This window comes from Mesoplodon bidens, assembly GCF_964165515.1.
Source record: "Mesoplodon bidens genome assembly, chromosome: 6".
Taxonomy (NCBI): Eukaryota; Metazoa; Chordata; class Mammalia; order Artiodactyla; family Ziphiidae; genus Mesoplodon; species Mesoplodon bidens.
In genome coordinates this window covers 12,314,449-12,330,750 of record NC_138162.1, presented here as the reverse complement: position 1 = coordinate 12,330,750, position 16,302 = coordinate 12,314,449, and the positions used below count along the sequence as shown (strand labels likewise).

Sequence of the window (16,302 nt, the reverse complement as noted above, 5' to 3'; positions counted from 1 at the left end):
TTTATTACCTATACAATTTATTTTTTAATCATAAGTATTTCTAACCTACTTGGAATTTATGTAGCTAAGGAGTATTAAGAAATACATCCATGGGGACTTCCCTGGTTGCAGAGTGGTTAAGAACCCACCTGCCAATGCAGGGGACACGGGTTCAAGCCCTGGTCCGGGAAGATCCCACATGCTGCGGTGCAACTAAGCCCGTGCGCCACAACTACTGAGCCTGCACTCCAGAGCCTGTGAGCCACAACTACTAAGCCCGTGCACCACAACTGCTTGAGGCCCATGTGCCTAGAGCCCATGCTCTGCAACGAGAAGCCACTGCAATGAGAAGCCCGCACACCACAACAAAGAGCAGCCCCACTCGCCGCAACTAGAGAAAACCCATGTGTAGCAACGAAGACGCAATGCAGCTGAGAATAAATAATAAATAAATAGAAAAATATTTTTTAAAAAAATCCATGAAAAAAAGAAATAGAAGAAGAAAAAAAATTACATCCAATTTTATCTTTTTCCACATGTCTATCCAGTGGTCCCAATGCCACTTAGTAAAAAAGTTTCCTTTGCAAAAATAAATTCTTCCTAGCCTATAGTTCTAAATCAGAAAGGCAAAACAATAAAGCTTCAAGGAGATAACACAGGAAAGTACTTCATAACCTGGGTACAGGTAAATATTTTTTAAACAGAATGTAGAGGATGGTAACTATAAAGGAATCATCCCCTGATGATTCTTATTTTTTCTAATAATTTGTTTCCCAATTTTAAAGACAATCATGAACTTTTAATTTCTTTCATAAAAAGGTTTACTTTTCTTTACTTACTACCTGTGTATTACTAGGCCTCTCTCTAACTCACTTTTCTAATTTGTAAAATTGGATCTGTGTCACTTTCCTTAAAGAAATGAGAAATTTATTCTAAAACACTATCACACTGTTTATCATATAAATTATGAATAAAAACTAATTTATCTTTAATTATGTCAATATTTGTATGTATAAATCTGAGTATTCTCACCTACTCCTAGAAATTGGCATCCTCTAGCTCTGACAGCCAATAAGAAAGGCAAGACAGTGATCTATCTTACCTGGCCCTAGAAACTGGCATCCTCGAGCCCTGACAGCAGCCCATAAGTTGGCAGACAATTGCTGAGGGTTCTGGTGCTGTAATATTAGTTCCGTTACAGTTCTTTCTCCAAGTGAACGGGCTGCTCGTATGGCTCTTACACGACCTTCTTCCTCCACCAGTTGACAGTTTACAAGTGTCACCAGTTTCCTTTGCATTGGACGGCTCAGTGCACTCTGGTTCAAACTAGCTACACCTTTAGGAAAAAAGGAAACTACAGTTTTTTTCAATCAAAAAAGACAAGTCAAATTTCATTATCTATTTAATGAAAATATCTAGTATTTAACTATTAAGCCACAATTCCTAATCAGTCCCCATAAGGTACTTTCATTTTTTAACAATGAATATTTTGTCCCTGTTTATTACTACTCTGTGGTAATTGGAGCCTAATTTTTAGTTACTTCAAATTTTATTTGGGTATCCTATTCTCTAGGTTATGTGTGTCCCACAAAAGAGAGTAATTTGGGTTTATTTAGTCTATTCTTCATCTTCACTAAAACTATTGAAGACAAATTTAGAGCTAAATAAATGAAAAAATCTAAATGTAATGATTAACAACAGCTCTAGTTTTGGGGGCTTTTTGTTGTTGTTGTTGTTTTGTATATAAGACATTTAGAACACGGTTTAATGACAAAATCTTAGATCCTATTCCCTTTCCAGATTCAAAGATATTGCTCCAGCAATTCTTCCCTCTCTCCCACATCATCAATTGTTCCCTTTCTACTTGATCATCTGCATCAGCATACAGTAAGAACAAGCATGCTGTTATTTCATACATATTAAGAAAATTAATAAATCCTTTTATTCATCCCTTTTCCCGTACCTGCTCTGCCCCATTTCTTTCCTCCGTTTTGCAGCAAATCCTCTAGAGTTGTCTATATTCACTATCTCCAAATCCTTACACTTCACAATCTTTAAAACCTATTCCAGTCAAGTTTTTGCCACTATCTCTTGACCAAAACTGCTCTTCTCATAACAATTACCTCCTCTTTGTTAAATCAATGGTCAATTCTCAATCCTTATCTTATCTGACCTTTCAAGAGCACTCAACACAGATCACTCCTAACTCCTTTAAAAACATTCTTTACTTGGCTTCCAGAACACCCCTGTCTCTTAATTTTCTTCCTTCCTTCTTCTTTTCCAGTCTTCTTTGCTGATTTCATCTTTTCTTCTTGACTTCCTAATGTTAAACGGCCTAGGACCCAGTTTTTGTTTTCTTCTCTATCTATACTCACTACTTAGGTGATCTCATCCAGTCTTACTGCTTTAAATACTATCTGTATGTCAATGACTCCCAAAATTACAGCTCCTATACCTCATTCCTTAACATATATCCACTGGTTACCTAACAGCATCCAAGTGAAGATCTGACATCTCAAATTCAACATGACCAAAACTGAACTCCTGATCTTCCTATCTAAACCTGATGTCCCTGCAGTATTCCTTGTGTAAGTTGATGGCAACTTCTCTTTCCAGGTGCTCAGGCCCCAAAACTCAGGAGTCATACTTGACCCTGCTCTTTCTTTCATACCCACATCCAATTATTTAGGAAATTCTCTTGATTCTACCTTCAAAAAACATCCAGACTGTCCACTTCTCACTACCTCCACTTCCACTAACCTTGTCCCATCAGCCTGTTAACCAATACCCTGGTTCTCCCTTTGTCCTTCTACACTGAATTCTCAACAGAGCAGCTAGTGTGACCCTTTTACCGTTAGTCATATCATGTCATTCCTCTGGCTCAAAATCCTAGAGTAACTCCCCAATTTCACTCAGAGTAAAAGCTCAAGTCTTTAAAATGGCCTGTAAATCTGTACATCATCTGGCCTCACCATTTCTTTTCATTATCTCATACTGCCCTCCCCCTCACTCACCCTACTCCAGGTATATTCTCCTGTTTTTGTTCTTTGAAGACATTAGGCATGCCTTGGGGACTTTGTTATTTCTTCTGCCTGGAACAGTCTTTTCCCAGGAGCCTACATGGTTAACTACCTCACCTTTTTCATCTCAAGTTCGAAAGCTACCATCTTAACAAGGTCTACACTAATCACCTTGTTTAAAATTGCAACCCACCCTTTTCCCCTCACTCTGACATTTCTGATCCACTTAACTATACTGTTTTCTTTCCACAGCAATTATCATTTGTAACATAGTGCCTGGTACTTAGGACATGCTCTTTAAGTATCTGTTCAATGAATGAATGAGGCAGATAGGATAAGTTTCTCAAGGAAGTCACTGTGTCCAAAATATCCAACAGTGGGAAGCACAGAGCAGATACAAAATAAATACTTGATTAATTCACTCACTCAACAACTTTTTATTACATCTATGACCTGCTAGCTACTGAGGATGCAGTGATAAACAGAAGAGAATTCCATTTCTGTCTCAGCACTTAACTTACTGAGCTTATATGCCTATCTCCCCAATAGACTGTGGGCTCCATGAAGACCTTAACCTGTAAGTTATGTAAGTTAACTCTAAGTGCTCCATAAAATTTAATAAATGACTGAATGAATACATGACATTGTCTTAGTAGGATTCATTAAAACTAATATTCTGCTATAGCACTATTAGTTTAATCAGTGAATATAAACATTGTATAAATCTCAATATGTAGTATGTCCGATGAATTCTTAAATTAATAACAATATTGATTATCTCTAGAAAACAGTATAATATTCTCAGTCAAAAAGATTTCCAGGGCCTCCCTGGTGGCGCAGTGGTTGATAGTCCGCCTGCCGATGCAGGGGATACGGGTTCGTGCCCCGGTCCGGGAGGATCCCATGTGCCGCGGAGTGGCTGGGCCCGTGAGCCATGGCCGCTGAGCCTGCGCGTCCGGAGCCTGTGCTCCGCAACGGGAGAGGCCACAACAGTGAGAGGCCCGCGTACCGCAAAAAAAAAAAAAAAAAAAAAAAAAAAAAAAAAAAAGATTTCCATGATCTCTTTAAGCAAACTCATTTATCAAAACTCAAAATTATTTAATAGGGTATCAACATCAAGTCTTCCAAAATTAATGTATTACCAAGTCCTACTCACCCATAAAAATACTTTTTTATGAACTTACCTTTACCTCCACTTAGTGGTTTTAAGTAGAGTGCCAAATCCTCAACACATTTCTTTGCAACCTCATAGTGTTTGTTCTCACTTAAATTACTTAACTTTACTGATTGATGATCTGGTACCTAAAAAACAAAGAAAAACTGAAGAAATACATTCATCCAGTTCATGCAATTGTTAATTTTATATTTGATAATAATCTTGGTGAGTATAAACTTCTAATACACAGACAATCAAGGTAGTTTAAGTAAAATTAAAGCCAAACACCTAGCCAGTCTGCTTTCCAAGAACCAAGGATATCATACTTAATAGCATGGGCTGGGTGAATTAATGAGAGGAAAAAAGGAGGTAGTTAATTGTACAATGTATCAATGCTATTCCTCGGGGATGATAACTATGCTATAACTTTGAAAAATGTTAACATTAAGGGAAGCTGCAGAAAGTTAACAGGTTCTCTGTGTACTGTTTTTTGCAAATTAAAAAAAGTATTTCAAAATAAAAAGTAGGAAAAAAGGCAAGAACTTTTTTCCCCTTAGCACTTGGCACCTGCTTCCTATATAATTTACTTATTATATTTATTGTTTATCTCTGTCCCCCCTTGTTCTCAATGAAAGGTCAAAACTTGGGTAAAACCTTGGGCAGCTCTGCAACTGCTACAAATGATCTTGAGTAAATTATTTAACTGCTCCAAGTCATGGTCTCTCTATCTGCAAAATGAAGATGAAAATCCCTGTTTCACAGTGCCATTACGAAAATTCAATTTAATTCAACAAATATTTATATTCATGGAGTGCTTACCACATGCCAAGCAGTTTTAGGCAGTAGGCATCTATCAGTGAGCAAAACAGACAAAGTATCTTGCCCTCGTGTAGCTTACATTCTAGTAAAGAGGAAGCAGCCAATAAATTTTTTTTAAATAAATAAATATATAGTATGATAGAAGGTGGCCAGTAAAAATTATACAGCAAGGATAAGGGGGATTTGAGAGTGTTGGAGGGGGATTGCAATTTTAACAGGGGTGGTCAGGATAGGCTTCCTTGGGAATCATGACATTTGAATATAGACTTGAAAGAGGAGAGAGAATGAGTATCTTAGGCAAAATAACAGTCGCTGAAAAAGCCCTCAGGTGGGAACAAGTTTGGTACATCTGACAATTGGTTAGGAGGCCAGTGTGGCTTAAGCAGGAAGAGTGAGGACAGAGCAGGAGATAAGGCTGAAAAGGTAATAGAAGTCACATTGTAAAGACCTGCAAGATAATTTAAGGACCAACTGAGAGAACATTTATAAGTGAAAAAACACAATACCTGACCTATAGCAGATGCTAAATGATAGCTAGTATTATTACAAATAATCTACAGTATTTTATTGAATCTAAGATGCCACTGTTTGCAAGAGGCACTATTGTTTTATGCACCATTAAGGAAAAAACTGCCAATTAATTTATGCCACACTATTGATAAATAGATGCATCTTGATTTCAGAGTGTCTAACTGGATTATGAACACTGAAAAGAAATGTGCTTTAAAAGGAAAACCTCAAATATCAAGACACTAAAGGAATGGAGTATTTTTATTCATTGAATTTTCTAAGAAGTGATTAATCAGAAAAATCCTTACTTTCTTGATTTAATATGTAGTACATGAGGTACAGAATTTCATCTTCTTCCTCACCTGTAAAATGGGGATAATAACTACCTGAAGAACTATGACAAGAACTAGTAATAATAGATGTGAACTGCTTACTATCATACCTAACACAAAGTAGGCCCTCATTAAATGAAAATTATTATAAATCTAGGGTCTTGCTGATTCAGTAAAATGATAAATAAGATATGCTATTTTTATAGCATATGAGCATAAGCAGAAACTGCAGAATTTGTTACTGACACTCCAGAAATTGGTTTTCTATACATACATCTTGTATATGTATATATACCTATACAGACCTATTTTCTCATTTATATCATCCTAAAAGTCAAGTGAAGTTTTAAAGAAAACCAAAAAACCTCCACTTAAGGGTTCTAGATGGTTGATTTCTGGCCAAAGCTTTGATTACATTTCTTTTCATGCACCCTAATGACTAAATATTTATGTATGCTTATACAAAAATGTTTCTTATCCACCAAAACCACTTAAAAACATAACTTTTGACCACAGCACTGAATACAAAAAAGTATATAACTATATGCAATTTACAGTTTTGCATAAGGATTTATAACATTATCTAAAGAAAATCATTTGTGGAATACAATAATGAAAATCAGGTATATTGAGTATTTTTTATGTCTCCAATATCCCTAAACCTACTTTGTACCCCTTAATGAACAAAGTTCTATAATTATTACTTATACCAAACACGTAAAATCCTGAAAGGTTACCTGGGCTCCAACTAACTGGAGAAGTGCGAAGTTGACAGGAAGCACATCAATGTCTGTGTTGATGGCAGTCTGATCAAAAGGACAAGCTTTTCGGTGAAGTTTATTCAAGCAGGTCTTGCAAACAGTGTGTGAACAACCTAAACTGATGGGTTTGTGCACATTCTCATCAAATTCATTATAGCAGATTGGACAGGACAGAAATTCTGTCCATTGAGCTGCCTGCACAGGCATTGTGGAAGCTGGATGCTCGGGTTAGCAGTCTAGCAGATCATTATCTTGCTGGGTAGTGTTCTGTAAGCTGGAAATGGACAAGAGTAAGAATTAACCACATATTCATCATTCACCTTTCAAGAGTTAACTGCTTAAGTCAACCATCACAGCTTCAAAACCTAAAACACTTTTTTAAAAAAAATAAATTTATTTATTTATGGCTGTGTTGGGTCTTCATTGCTGCATGCGGGCTTCTCATTGCAGTGGCTTCTCTTGCTGCGGTGCACGGGCTCTAGGCATGGGCTCAGCAGTTGTGGCACACGGGCTTAGTTCCTCCACGGCATGTGGGATCTTCCTGGAACAGGGATCGAATCCGTGTCCCCTGCATTGGTAGGCGGATTCTCAACCACTGCGCCACCAGGGAGGCCCAAAACCTAAAACAATTCTGAATAATTCTATATGCTTTGAACATCTTTTTCTTTAAATCTATTTGCTGAATTAAATTTCTGAAAATTTTTTGTGCAGAAACAATATCCTAATAGTGGTCCTTCTGACTAAACATATTTATATCAGTTGCTCATCAAAGCTTTCATGTATTTTTCTTAATGACCATATCAAATAAGCAGATTAACTTTCCACAATTTCATTTTTAGAAAAACAAATTATTTTGGATTGCTAATTTTTTAAAAAAAAGTGTTTCCCTTGGAAATCTACTACCCCCAAGCATAGTAAGATATGACCTAAGAGTTAGTGAACTCTGGAAATATTGATCCAAACAAAATCACAGTGAGTCAGGAGTGAAGGAACAGCTTTGCCACTTGAATGACCAAGTCAGTCAAGGATAGTTCACCTTGGCAGTTCCACAAAAGAGGAAATCTCTGGTCAGGACTTGACTATGAGGCTAACTAAGGTATTGAAAAAGTATGAGAGAAGACTGTTAATGATAGAGCCGTTTGTTCATAAATGAAAGAATGATGCTAACCTTAAAATACAGTGCCAAAGTAAAAGAAAAAAAAAAGAAAATATAAATCTTGAATGTAATTCCCTACAATACTTTTGACAAAACATATCAGTTAGTGATATATATATATATATATAAACTGTCAGGTCCAATGAGCAAGATGTTGAAGAATAAAATAATATTCTTATCTAATAACTCTAAGCAGAAAAACAGCAAAATACAGTTGACCCTTCAACAACGCAGGCTTGAACTGCCCAGGTCCACTTATACACATATAATTTTCCTTTTTTTTAATAATGCTTTTTCTTTTAAACATCTTTATTGGAGTATAATCCCTTTACAATGGTGTGTTAGTTTCTGCTTTATAACAAAGTGAATCAGCTATACATATACATACATATACATATATCCCCGTATCTCTTCCCTCTTGTGTCTCCCTCACTCCCTTCCACCCTCCCTATCCCACCCCTCTAGGTGGTCACAAAGCACGGAGCTGATCTCCCTGTGCTAATCTCCCTGTGCTATGCGGCTCCTTCCCACTAGCTATCCGTTTTACATTTGGTAGATACACAGATATTTCTCAGTAGTAAATACTACAGTACTACTGAGTATGGCTGATTGAATCCACAGATGCAGAGGAACCATGGATACAGATGGACAAGTATAAATTATATGTGGATTAACCCCAGCATTATTCAAGGGTCAACTGTTTAAATTTCTTTCTTTATATATGAATATGATTAGAAGGCACACAGGGAAAAAAATGACAGTGATTTTTCTTTTCTTATTCCTAAGATTAAAACATTCCATAATTTTTAATAAAATATTTAGTATCAAAACCTCTAATTTAGGGCTTCTCTGGTGGCACAGTGGTTGAGAGTCCGCCTGCCGATGCAGGGGACATGGGTTCGTGCCCCGGTCCGGGAAGATCCCACATGCCGCGGAGTGGCTGGGCCCGTGAGCCATGGCCTCTGAGCCTGCGCGTCCGGAGCCTGTGCTCCCCAACGGGAGAGGCCACAACAGTGAGAGGCCCGCGTACCTCAAAAAACACAAACAAAACAAACAAACAAACAAAAACCTCTAATTTAAAATCTTTAGATCCTGGGACTTCCTTGGTGGCGCAGTGGTTAAGAATCCGCCTGCCAATGTAGGGGACACAGGTTCGAGCCCTGGTCCGGGAAGATCCCACACGCCATGGAGCAACTAAGCCTGTGCGCCATAACTACTGAGCCTGCGCTCTAGAGCCCGCTAGCCACAACTACTGAAGCCTGCGTGACTATAGCCTGTGTTCCGCAACGAGAAGCCACCGCAATGAGAAGCCCGCACACCGCAACAAAGAGTAGGCCCCACTCGCCGCAACCAGAGAAAAGCCTGCGCACAGCAACGAAGACCCAACGCAGCCAAAAATAAATACATAAATAAATAATTAATTTAAAATATATATATAAAAAATAAAATAAAATCTTTAGATCCTGAACTTGAACACTCTACATTTCACAAATTTTCTGCGTCTTCCAATTCAAAACTTATATAAGTCTGACAGATGCTCTCTGGTGAACAAGAAATCTAGGTATTTAGGGCAATTATCAGCCAATACTTTATTTCATAAGAATGTTTACCAATCTAAATATATTAGTGCCACAGAAATTAGATGTTTAAAAATGTAATCAGATTCAGGACAGAAAAGTGTGTAACTGATTCTCAACCCCACACTCAAATGAGGAATTCTATTAGCCTTTATTGTGCTTTTTAAGTTCAAAAAAACTAAGGTTTTAAAAAATACCTTGGTAAAAATGAATTACAGAACTTGCTGTGTAAAAAGCACCTACACAAACTTTTCCTCAAACAGCTCTGATGCAAAGTATCTAATATCTTTATTTATAAACTACCCAAATCTTGCAAATTATGTTTACTTTATTTTACACATTTCCACATCTGTCAATGCCATCAATCTTAAAAACAGTCTGCTTCCAACTTCAGAGATGAGCACTGAGCAGGTGAACACATCACTCCTTGAAACTACTCAACATTTTTAATGTTTAGTCTTCTAGGCTGCCAAATTATACAAGGAAAAGACCTTTAAGGAAGGATGAATTTCATGTTAAATCTAGTGCTGAGAGCCCTAATTTAGTTAATAACTTGAACTGATAAAATATTTATCAAAACAAGACACTGCATCTATTTTTTTCTTAACGGCCACCTGTTTGGAAATGCTAATTCTGTGGGTTAGGATACCATGGGCCACTGGGTAATAGGAAACTAGTAGCAAATACTCTTTCCTTATTTAGTTTTCCAAGATCATCCTGAAATGCTTTAGGTTAAAGTTAATCAGTGGGGGGAGAAAAGCCATTTCAGTTTGAACTAAACATAAAAATGCTGTCTTTCATATTTTCGCCTACTAGTTTTGAAGTGTTTCAAATTATTCAGGAATACACTTGATAGTTTTAATATCTCATATGTGTTTCTAGGTCTAAGAACAGCAGAAGTTTTAATATAATTAATGCTGAGACATTTAATTTCTAGTAGAAATCAAATAAATACCTTTGAAAGAAAAATAAATTGCCAAATTCTCCTTCTGCTATGTGTCAGATTCTAACTTTCTGACAGGAAAATTACAAACTGAACTTTCCTGGTAAGATATAAGAAACGGTTTGACTTTTTAAAATGTTTTTCCTCAGTACCACTGTTGATAAATTCTAGATTCCTCAATTATGATAAAGACAAAATAAAATTTTGTCTGAAACACTGAAATGTTTAATTAGTGATGACAAAACTGACCTTTCATTCCTTTCAAAGGCATTTTGTAAATGTTTACCTAGAAAATATTTTTATAATTATCAAAAATGATAGGGCCTCCCTGGTGGCGCAGTGGTTGAGAGTCCGCCTGCCGATGCAGGGGATACGGGTTCGTGCCCCGGTCCGGGAGGATCCCATATGCCGCGGAGCCTGCGCATCCGGAGCCTGTGCTCCGCAACGGGAGAGGCCACAACAGTGAGAGGCCCACATACCGCAGAAAAAAAACAAAACAAAACAAAACAAAAAAAAAACAAAAACAAAAATGATAGCCTACTGACTCTATAATTTATTTTTTAAAAAGCATCTAAATTGGGCCTCCCTGGTGGCGCAGTGGTTGAGAGTCCGCCTGCTGATGCAGGGGATACGGGTTCGTGCCCCGGTCTGGGAGGATCCCATGTGCCGCGGAGCGGCTGGGCCCGTGAGCCATGGCCGCTGGGCCTGCGCGTCCGGAGCCTGTGCTCCGCGACGGGAGAGGCCACAACAGTGAGAGGCCCGCATACCGCAAAAAGGAAAAAAAAAAAAAAAAAAAAAAAAAAGCATCTAAATGACCCATAGCAAGCTAATAATATATATTGATGTGTAAAACTCGCAGGTTTATACTAATACATGCCATAGTAACTTACTTGAAACTATGGAAGTTTTAAATTGCTAATAACATTTATATTTAACAGTAAAATAAGTATCCATCCTAAAGATACTCCCAAAACGTCTCAAACTGAGATAAAATGGCTTAAAAAGCCCATACCTCTAGATATATAAAGGGACTACTTAAGAAGAACATTCAAATTAAATTATTTGTATTAAGTCATTTTATTTACTAGTTACTAAAATTGAAGAATAACAAGATAAAGTATAGGAGTGAGAAATGCTATATTAGACAGGAGACCTTAAACAGATTTTTACTCAAGTAATTTTTCAGGCTATAAGTTCCTTGTAATGCATAGTAACTCATAAAACAGGAAGAGTAATAGACACCTCTTACATGATGCAAATTAGAAATTGCTTTATTAAAGGCAAACTGCTTATCACCTAAGTACTTTCATTTTCTTAGTCCACCATGATATTATGCACTCAGTTCAGGACTATGAAACTTGATTTTAAAATGTCAGAGTAAGGTTTATGCCCCGTTCACCATTGTATAATAAAAAAATACAGTATTTCACAATTATCTTTATAAAGATGTAAACATTAGGGCTCAGGTCTGTTAATTAAAACATTGTTTTCATTTTAGTTCACCCATGTGAGAAACTTAAGCTACTGAAATGGACTGTAACAGTACTTCTCATTTCAGAAACCTTAAAAATAATTAGTTTTGGACTTAAAAAAAACATTAGGGCTCAGGTCTGTTAATTAAAACATTGTTTTCATTTTAGTTCACCCATGTGAGAAACTTAAGCTACTGAAATGGACTGTAACAGTACTTCCCAATTCGGAAACCTTAAAAATAATTAGTTTTGGACTTAAAAAATTGTATTTAAAGCATCATAGGTACAATTTAGACCTTAACCTATAAAACTAACAAACAAAACCAATGAAAATAATCTGTAAGTTCTAAAACTCAGCATTCAAACATATGAAAAGGACTGGGAAAAAGGAACTAAATTACAATGTTAAAGACTATTATACGTGCTTCAGTATATGTTATGAAAGATATATGACCCAAGTTTTACTTATAAAATCCACTATGGGGTTGAACTCAGTTTTTTAATAAGTATGAGATTTAACTTTCAATGTCTTCTATTAGAACAGTAATGGGATAATTTTCTATTTTAACTAATATAACCAATAAAGTTTTGCTACTTTAGTGATGACTACCTGAAAAATACTTTTTTTGAGATAGAACTTAATTACTCACTTCTGCCTATCAAATAATGGCCACTGGATAAATTTACCCTTCATATTATCAAAGTCTTTAGCCTTTTGGTTATTCTGATTATGAGAAGACATTCTGTTAGGAAATTTTTGGTTTTCATGCATCTACTTCTATTCAGATAATTTATTTCTTGGAAGAGCAGTACTCTAGAACTGCACTGTCCAGTAGAAATATAATGTGAGCCACAAGTAATTTAAAATATCTAGTAGTTGGGAGGGAGGCTCAAGAGGGAGGGGATATGGGGACATATGCAGGCATATGGCTGATTCACTGTGGTGTACAACAGAAACTAACACAGTATTGTGAAGCAATTATACTCCAATAAAGATCTATTAAAAAAATAAAGAAAAAAAAATATCTAGTAGTCACATTAAAAAAAGAAAAAAAGGTGAAATTAATTTAATAATTTAGTTAACCCAATTTATCCAAAATATCATTTCAACATGTAATCAATATAAAAAATTATATTTTCAATTCTTTTTTATTTTGGACTAAGTCTTGAAATCTGGTGTGTATTTTACACTTATAGCACATCGCAATTCACACCAGCCTCATTTCAAGTGCTCAATTGCCACATGTGGCTACTGGCTAGTGTTGGACTGTGCAACTCTAGAGTGCTTAAAATTATAAAGTAATACTCAAAACTAATTTTTATTAAGAATCTGAGGTTAAAGTTACATCTACACTTAGGAAGGTTTTCATAAAACTAAAAAGCCTGACGATCATAAAGATGTAACTTAACATTTATGAGACTAGGTGCAAAACATTATTTTAAATTTTCAGCTGGCTTTATTTTACTACATGCTTCCTTTTTCCATCAATAGAAAATGAAACTTCAACCCAGTCCAACCAAAACAATAAACAAGTACTTATTATAATAAGATCTTATTGTAAGTTTATTTATCATTATTTGATATTGCATACAATGTGGAAGTTCTATTTCTGAATATAAAATTCCGTGTAAAGAAAAATGCTTTCCCTCCCAAAAGAATTTTTTTGACATTTTTTAAACTGGAAGACACAGCAAACTACAAAAGCAGAAAATGAATCAATGAAAACATATGAACAAAGAACATAAGTCTTCTTACATGTCAGGTTAACCCAACAGTAATAACAGATCAGGAGTAACTCAAAGAATCCACTAATGAACACGACTGCAATTAAATCCTCCAATAGGCGCCAATTTGAATTATAACATCTGCTTTTTCTAAACATGTCTGGAATGTACGTTTAACATTTTGTCCTTCTAGCTATTTTCCAAACTCTAAAAATTTGGAAAACATCAATCTCCAAATCAACAAAAACGGCAATATTGAAAGATGGTCTTTGACAGGATGTAATGGCCTCGATGTCTTCAAGAACTGAATGTGGAAGTAAATAACATAAGAAAGGGGTGTTATGTTAGAACAGTGGTGCAGCTTTTTAGACAGATAAAAGAATCCATGAAGTCTTCTTTATGTTTCGAGAAGCCACAACTAAATTTTTATGTTTAACTATAAACAGGCTGCACAAGGCTAACTAAAATACTTCTTTCTTTGCTTTTGGGTATACTTATATCAATTTAGTGTAGCAACATTAACTTTCTCAAGTTAATCAAAAGTTCCTATTGGAACTTAAAAGTCTGACTAATACAAAAATAGAAAAAAAGATTACTTAAGCACTTATTTGGGATACAAAGTCATTCTAACACAGGTGGTGGGAGGAGAGTAGGAATTAAAAAGAAGGGGCCTAGCTAAGGGGAGAGTAGGAATAAAAAGAGAACTAGGTAGTTATTAAAAAAAAAAAAGAGGGTGGGAATCATGAAATTAGATCTACTTTATGTCAGTGATTACTTGAGGCTATTTTGATGTCAAGGTTCTATCTGCCGGTATCTTAAACTGTTCTGTGATTCCAAGGATGGAAATGACAGCTACCCCCATCTTCTTCCTTCCTGAAAGCTAAGAACAGAGAAAAGTAGAGCTGCTTCTGAGAAACAAAGATGCTTTCTACCATTCTTCTAAGATGGTGGAAGAGTCTCCTTAAGAGGCTTCCCCAAGAAGGAAAAATGAAGGAGGGAAAGAAAACCATAGCAGAATTCCCTGGCTGTTTCAACGCCATTGCTCCGTCACAACCACTGTGCAACCACTCTGGTCCGGCCCTCTCCCTCCCAGGAGGTTAAGCCCTCCCAGGGCATTGTTTAGCCGGGGTCCCTATTTACCACTCAGATCGCCTCCACCATTCCTGCTTTAGGATCTCGGGAAGCCCCAGGGCAGAAAGCCGAAAAGCCAGGAGAGGACCTGGTTTCGAGGACCTCCTCCAACCCCACTCTTACTAACTGGTGTAGAAAAGGGAGAGGGAAGCCTGGTCTTTGCTTGCATGGGTTCCTTAGGGGCAGAAGCGTCCCCTCGGCCGGTGTCGACCGGAGGTGGCCATTAGCGCCGGGCGCTTGGTACTGAAAAAGCCCTACCGGGGCGAGGGGCCTCCTCCGGCCCGAGACTCCGGGCCCGATCCGGGTGTCAGGTGCGGCCCTAGGTTTCCTACCCTCGGGGCACCGGCGACGACAACGCACAGACCCCAGGCTGAGACCGGTCACCCGCCCGACCGCCGGGGACCTGGGACCCAGGCTGGCCCCGAGCCGCATCGTGCCCGCCCCCGCCCTACCTGAGGGGGACCGGGCGGGGTCGCTAAGGGCCGCTGCCGGGAGCCCCGCGACCGCGCGGCTCGGCGACGGAGGCGCCTCGTCTCGCCGGGGCAGAGCTCGGCGGCGGCTTCACGGCCTCAAACTCCATCGGGAGGTACAGGGACAGCCCCGTTGGCGGCGGCGGAGGCCGCGACGGGGCTTCCTCCTCCCTCCGCCTCCGCCTCCTTCTCCTTCTCCTCCTCCTCACCAAGGAGGCGGACCTGGAGGAATCCCGACCTAGTTCTCGCGAGAAGATACTCCCCACCTCACGCGAGATCACGCCTGACCGGGAGCAGGGGAGGTGGAAGGGACGCGTAGTAGCCCCCGCCCCCTGGACTGCGCATCAGTTTTCCTCGGGTCTACAGAACCACCCTTTCACGTGACTAGGGAGCTCTGGAGCACTGTGGGAGGTGCTGTTAGGAGGCCTGGGCAAGCCGAAGGGCTTGATGGGAAACTCCCTGTACATTCATATGCGCCTCGAGCCAGCCTCCTAGACACTGGTTTGAGCCAGTGTCTGACTCCCACTGTGGAAGGCGTGGTATGGATTGAGCATAATCTGAGGCATCTGTATTATATTGTACTCACTCTCCCATAATTAAATGCTGACAGGATCCCTCAGTCTCTCCACATAGGGGTCAAGCAATCTCACTATTTTATTAAAAAAAAAAATTCGTTTGCCTGGCACTAACGCCTTATCTCTTTGTTAAAGAGAGAATTCTGGGCTCTTCAGAAGCTGGCAGGGATAAAAATTCAATCACAAATTCTGGCGTCAATATCTCAATAAATATTTGTTGAAGGATTTCTTTTCATAGTAAACTGCAAGGTAGAATTTATTGTTTTTATAGATGAAGAAGCAGGCTGGGAATAGGGATCAGGGAAATACATTAGTGGACTATATTACGTGCCAGTTCCTGAGTTATGTAATAAAATTTTTAATTTTACTATTTTGTTTCACATGCTCATCCAAATAATCCTAAAAAGCAGATACTATGTACTCTGTTACTGATGAGATACTGAAAAACACAGGTTAAGAAAATGGCCATGAATTTTAATTAAACTCAAGTCACTTTCCAATGTGAAACCGGATGTCCAACAAAAGCGTTTATGGAAGTAAACCCACCACAAATTAGAAGACATATGGAAAAGTAGTTTATAAACTATAATGAGTTAAAATATATATATACGTATGGTTATTACTACCCAGATGGCAGGAAGACATCAGTGTTTTTAAAAAAAATATTCATTGGCCA

General features: G+C 38.0%; 1 protein-coding gene across 1 annotated transcript in view; it reads right to left on the bottom strand.

Annotated features, from left to right (window-relative positions):
* The window catches only part of RC3H2 (ring finger and CCCH-type domains 2), a 52,230-nt gene extending 36,978 nt beyond the window's left edge, over window positions 1-15,252 (bottom strand). The window contains exons 1-4 of the mRNA XM_081238241.1: window positions 15,034-15,252; window positions 6,554-6,851; window positions 4,184-4,301; window positions 1,082-1,315 (exon numbers count right to left, since the gene is read on the bottom strand). Coding sequence (XP_081094367.1) covers window positions 1,082-1,315; window positions 4,184-4,301; window positions 6,554-6,784 — 583 coding nt within the window. The 5' untranslated portion in view covers window positions 6,785-6,851; window positions 15,034-15,252. The remainder of the gene's footprint in view (window positions 1-1,081; window positions 1,316-4,183; window positions 4,302-6,553; window positions 6,852-15,033) is intronic.
* Window positions 15,253-16,302: the final 1,050 nt, after the last annotated feature.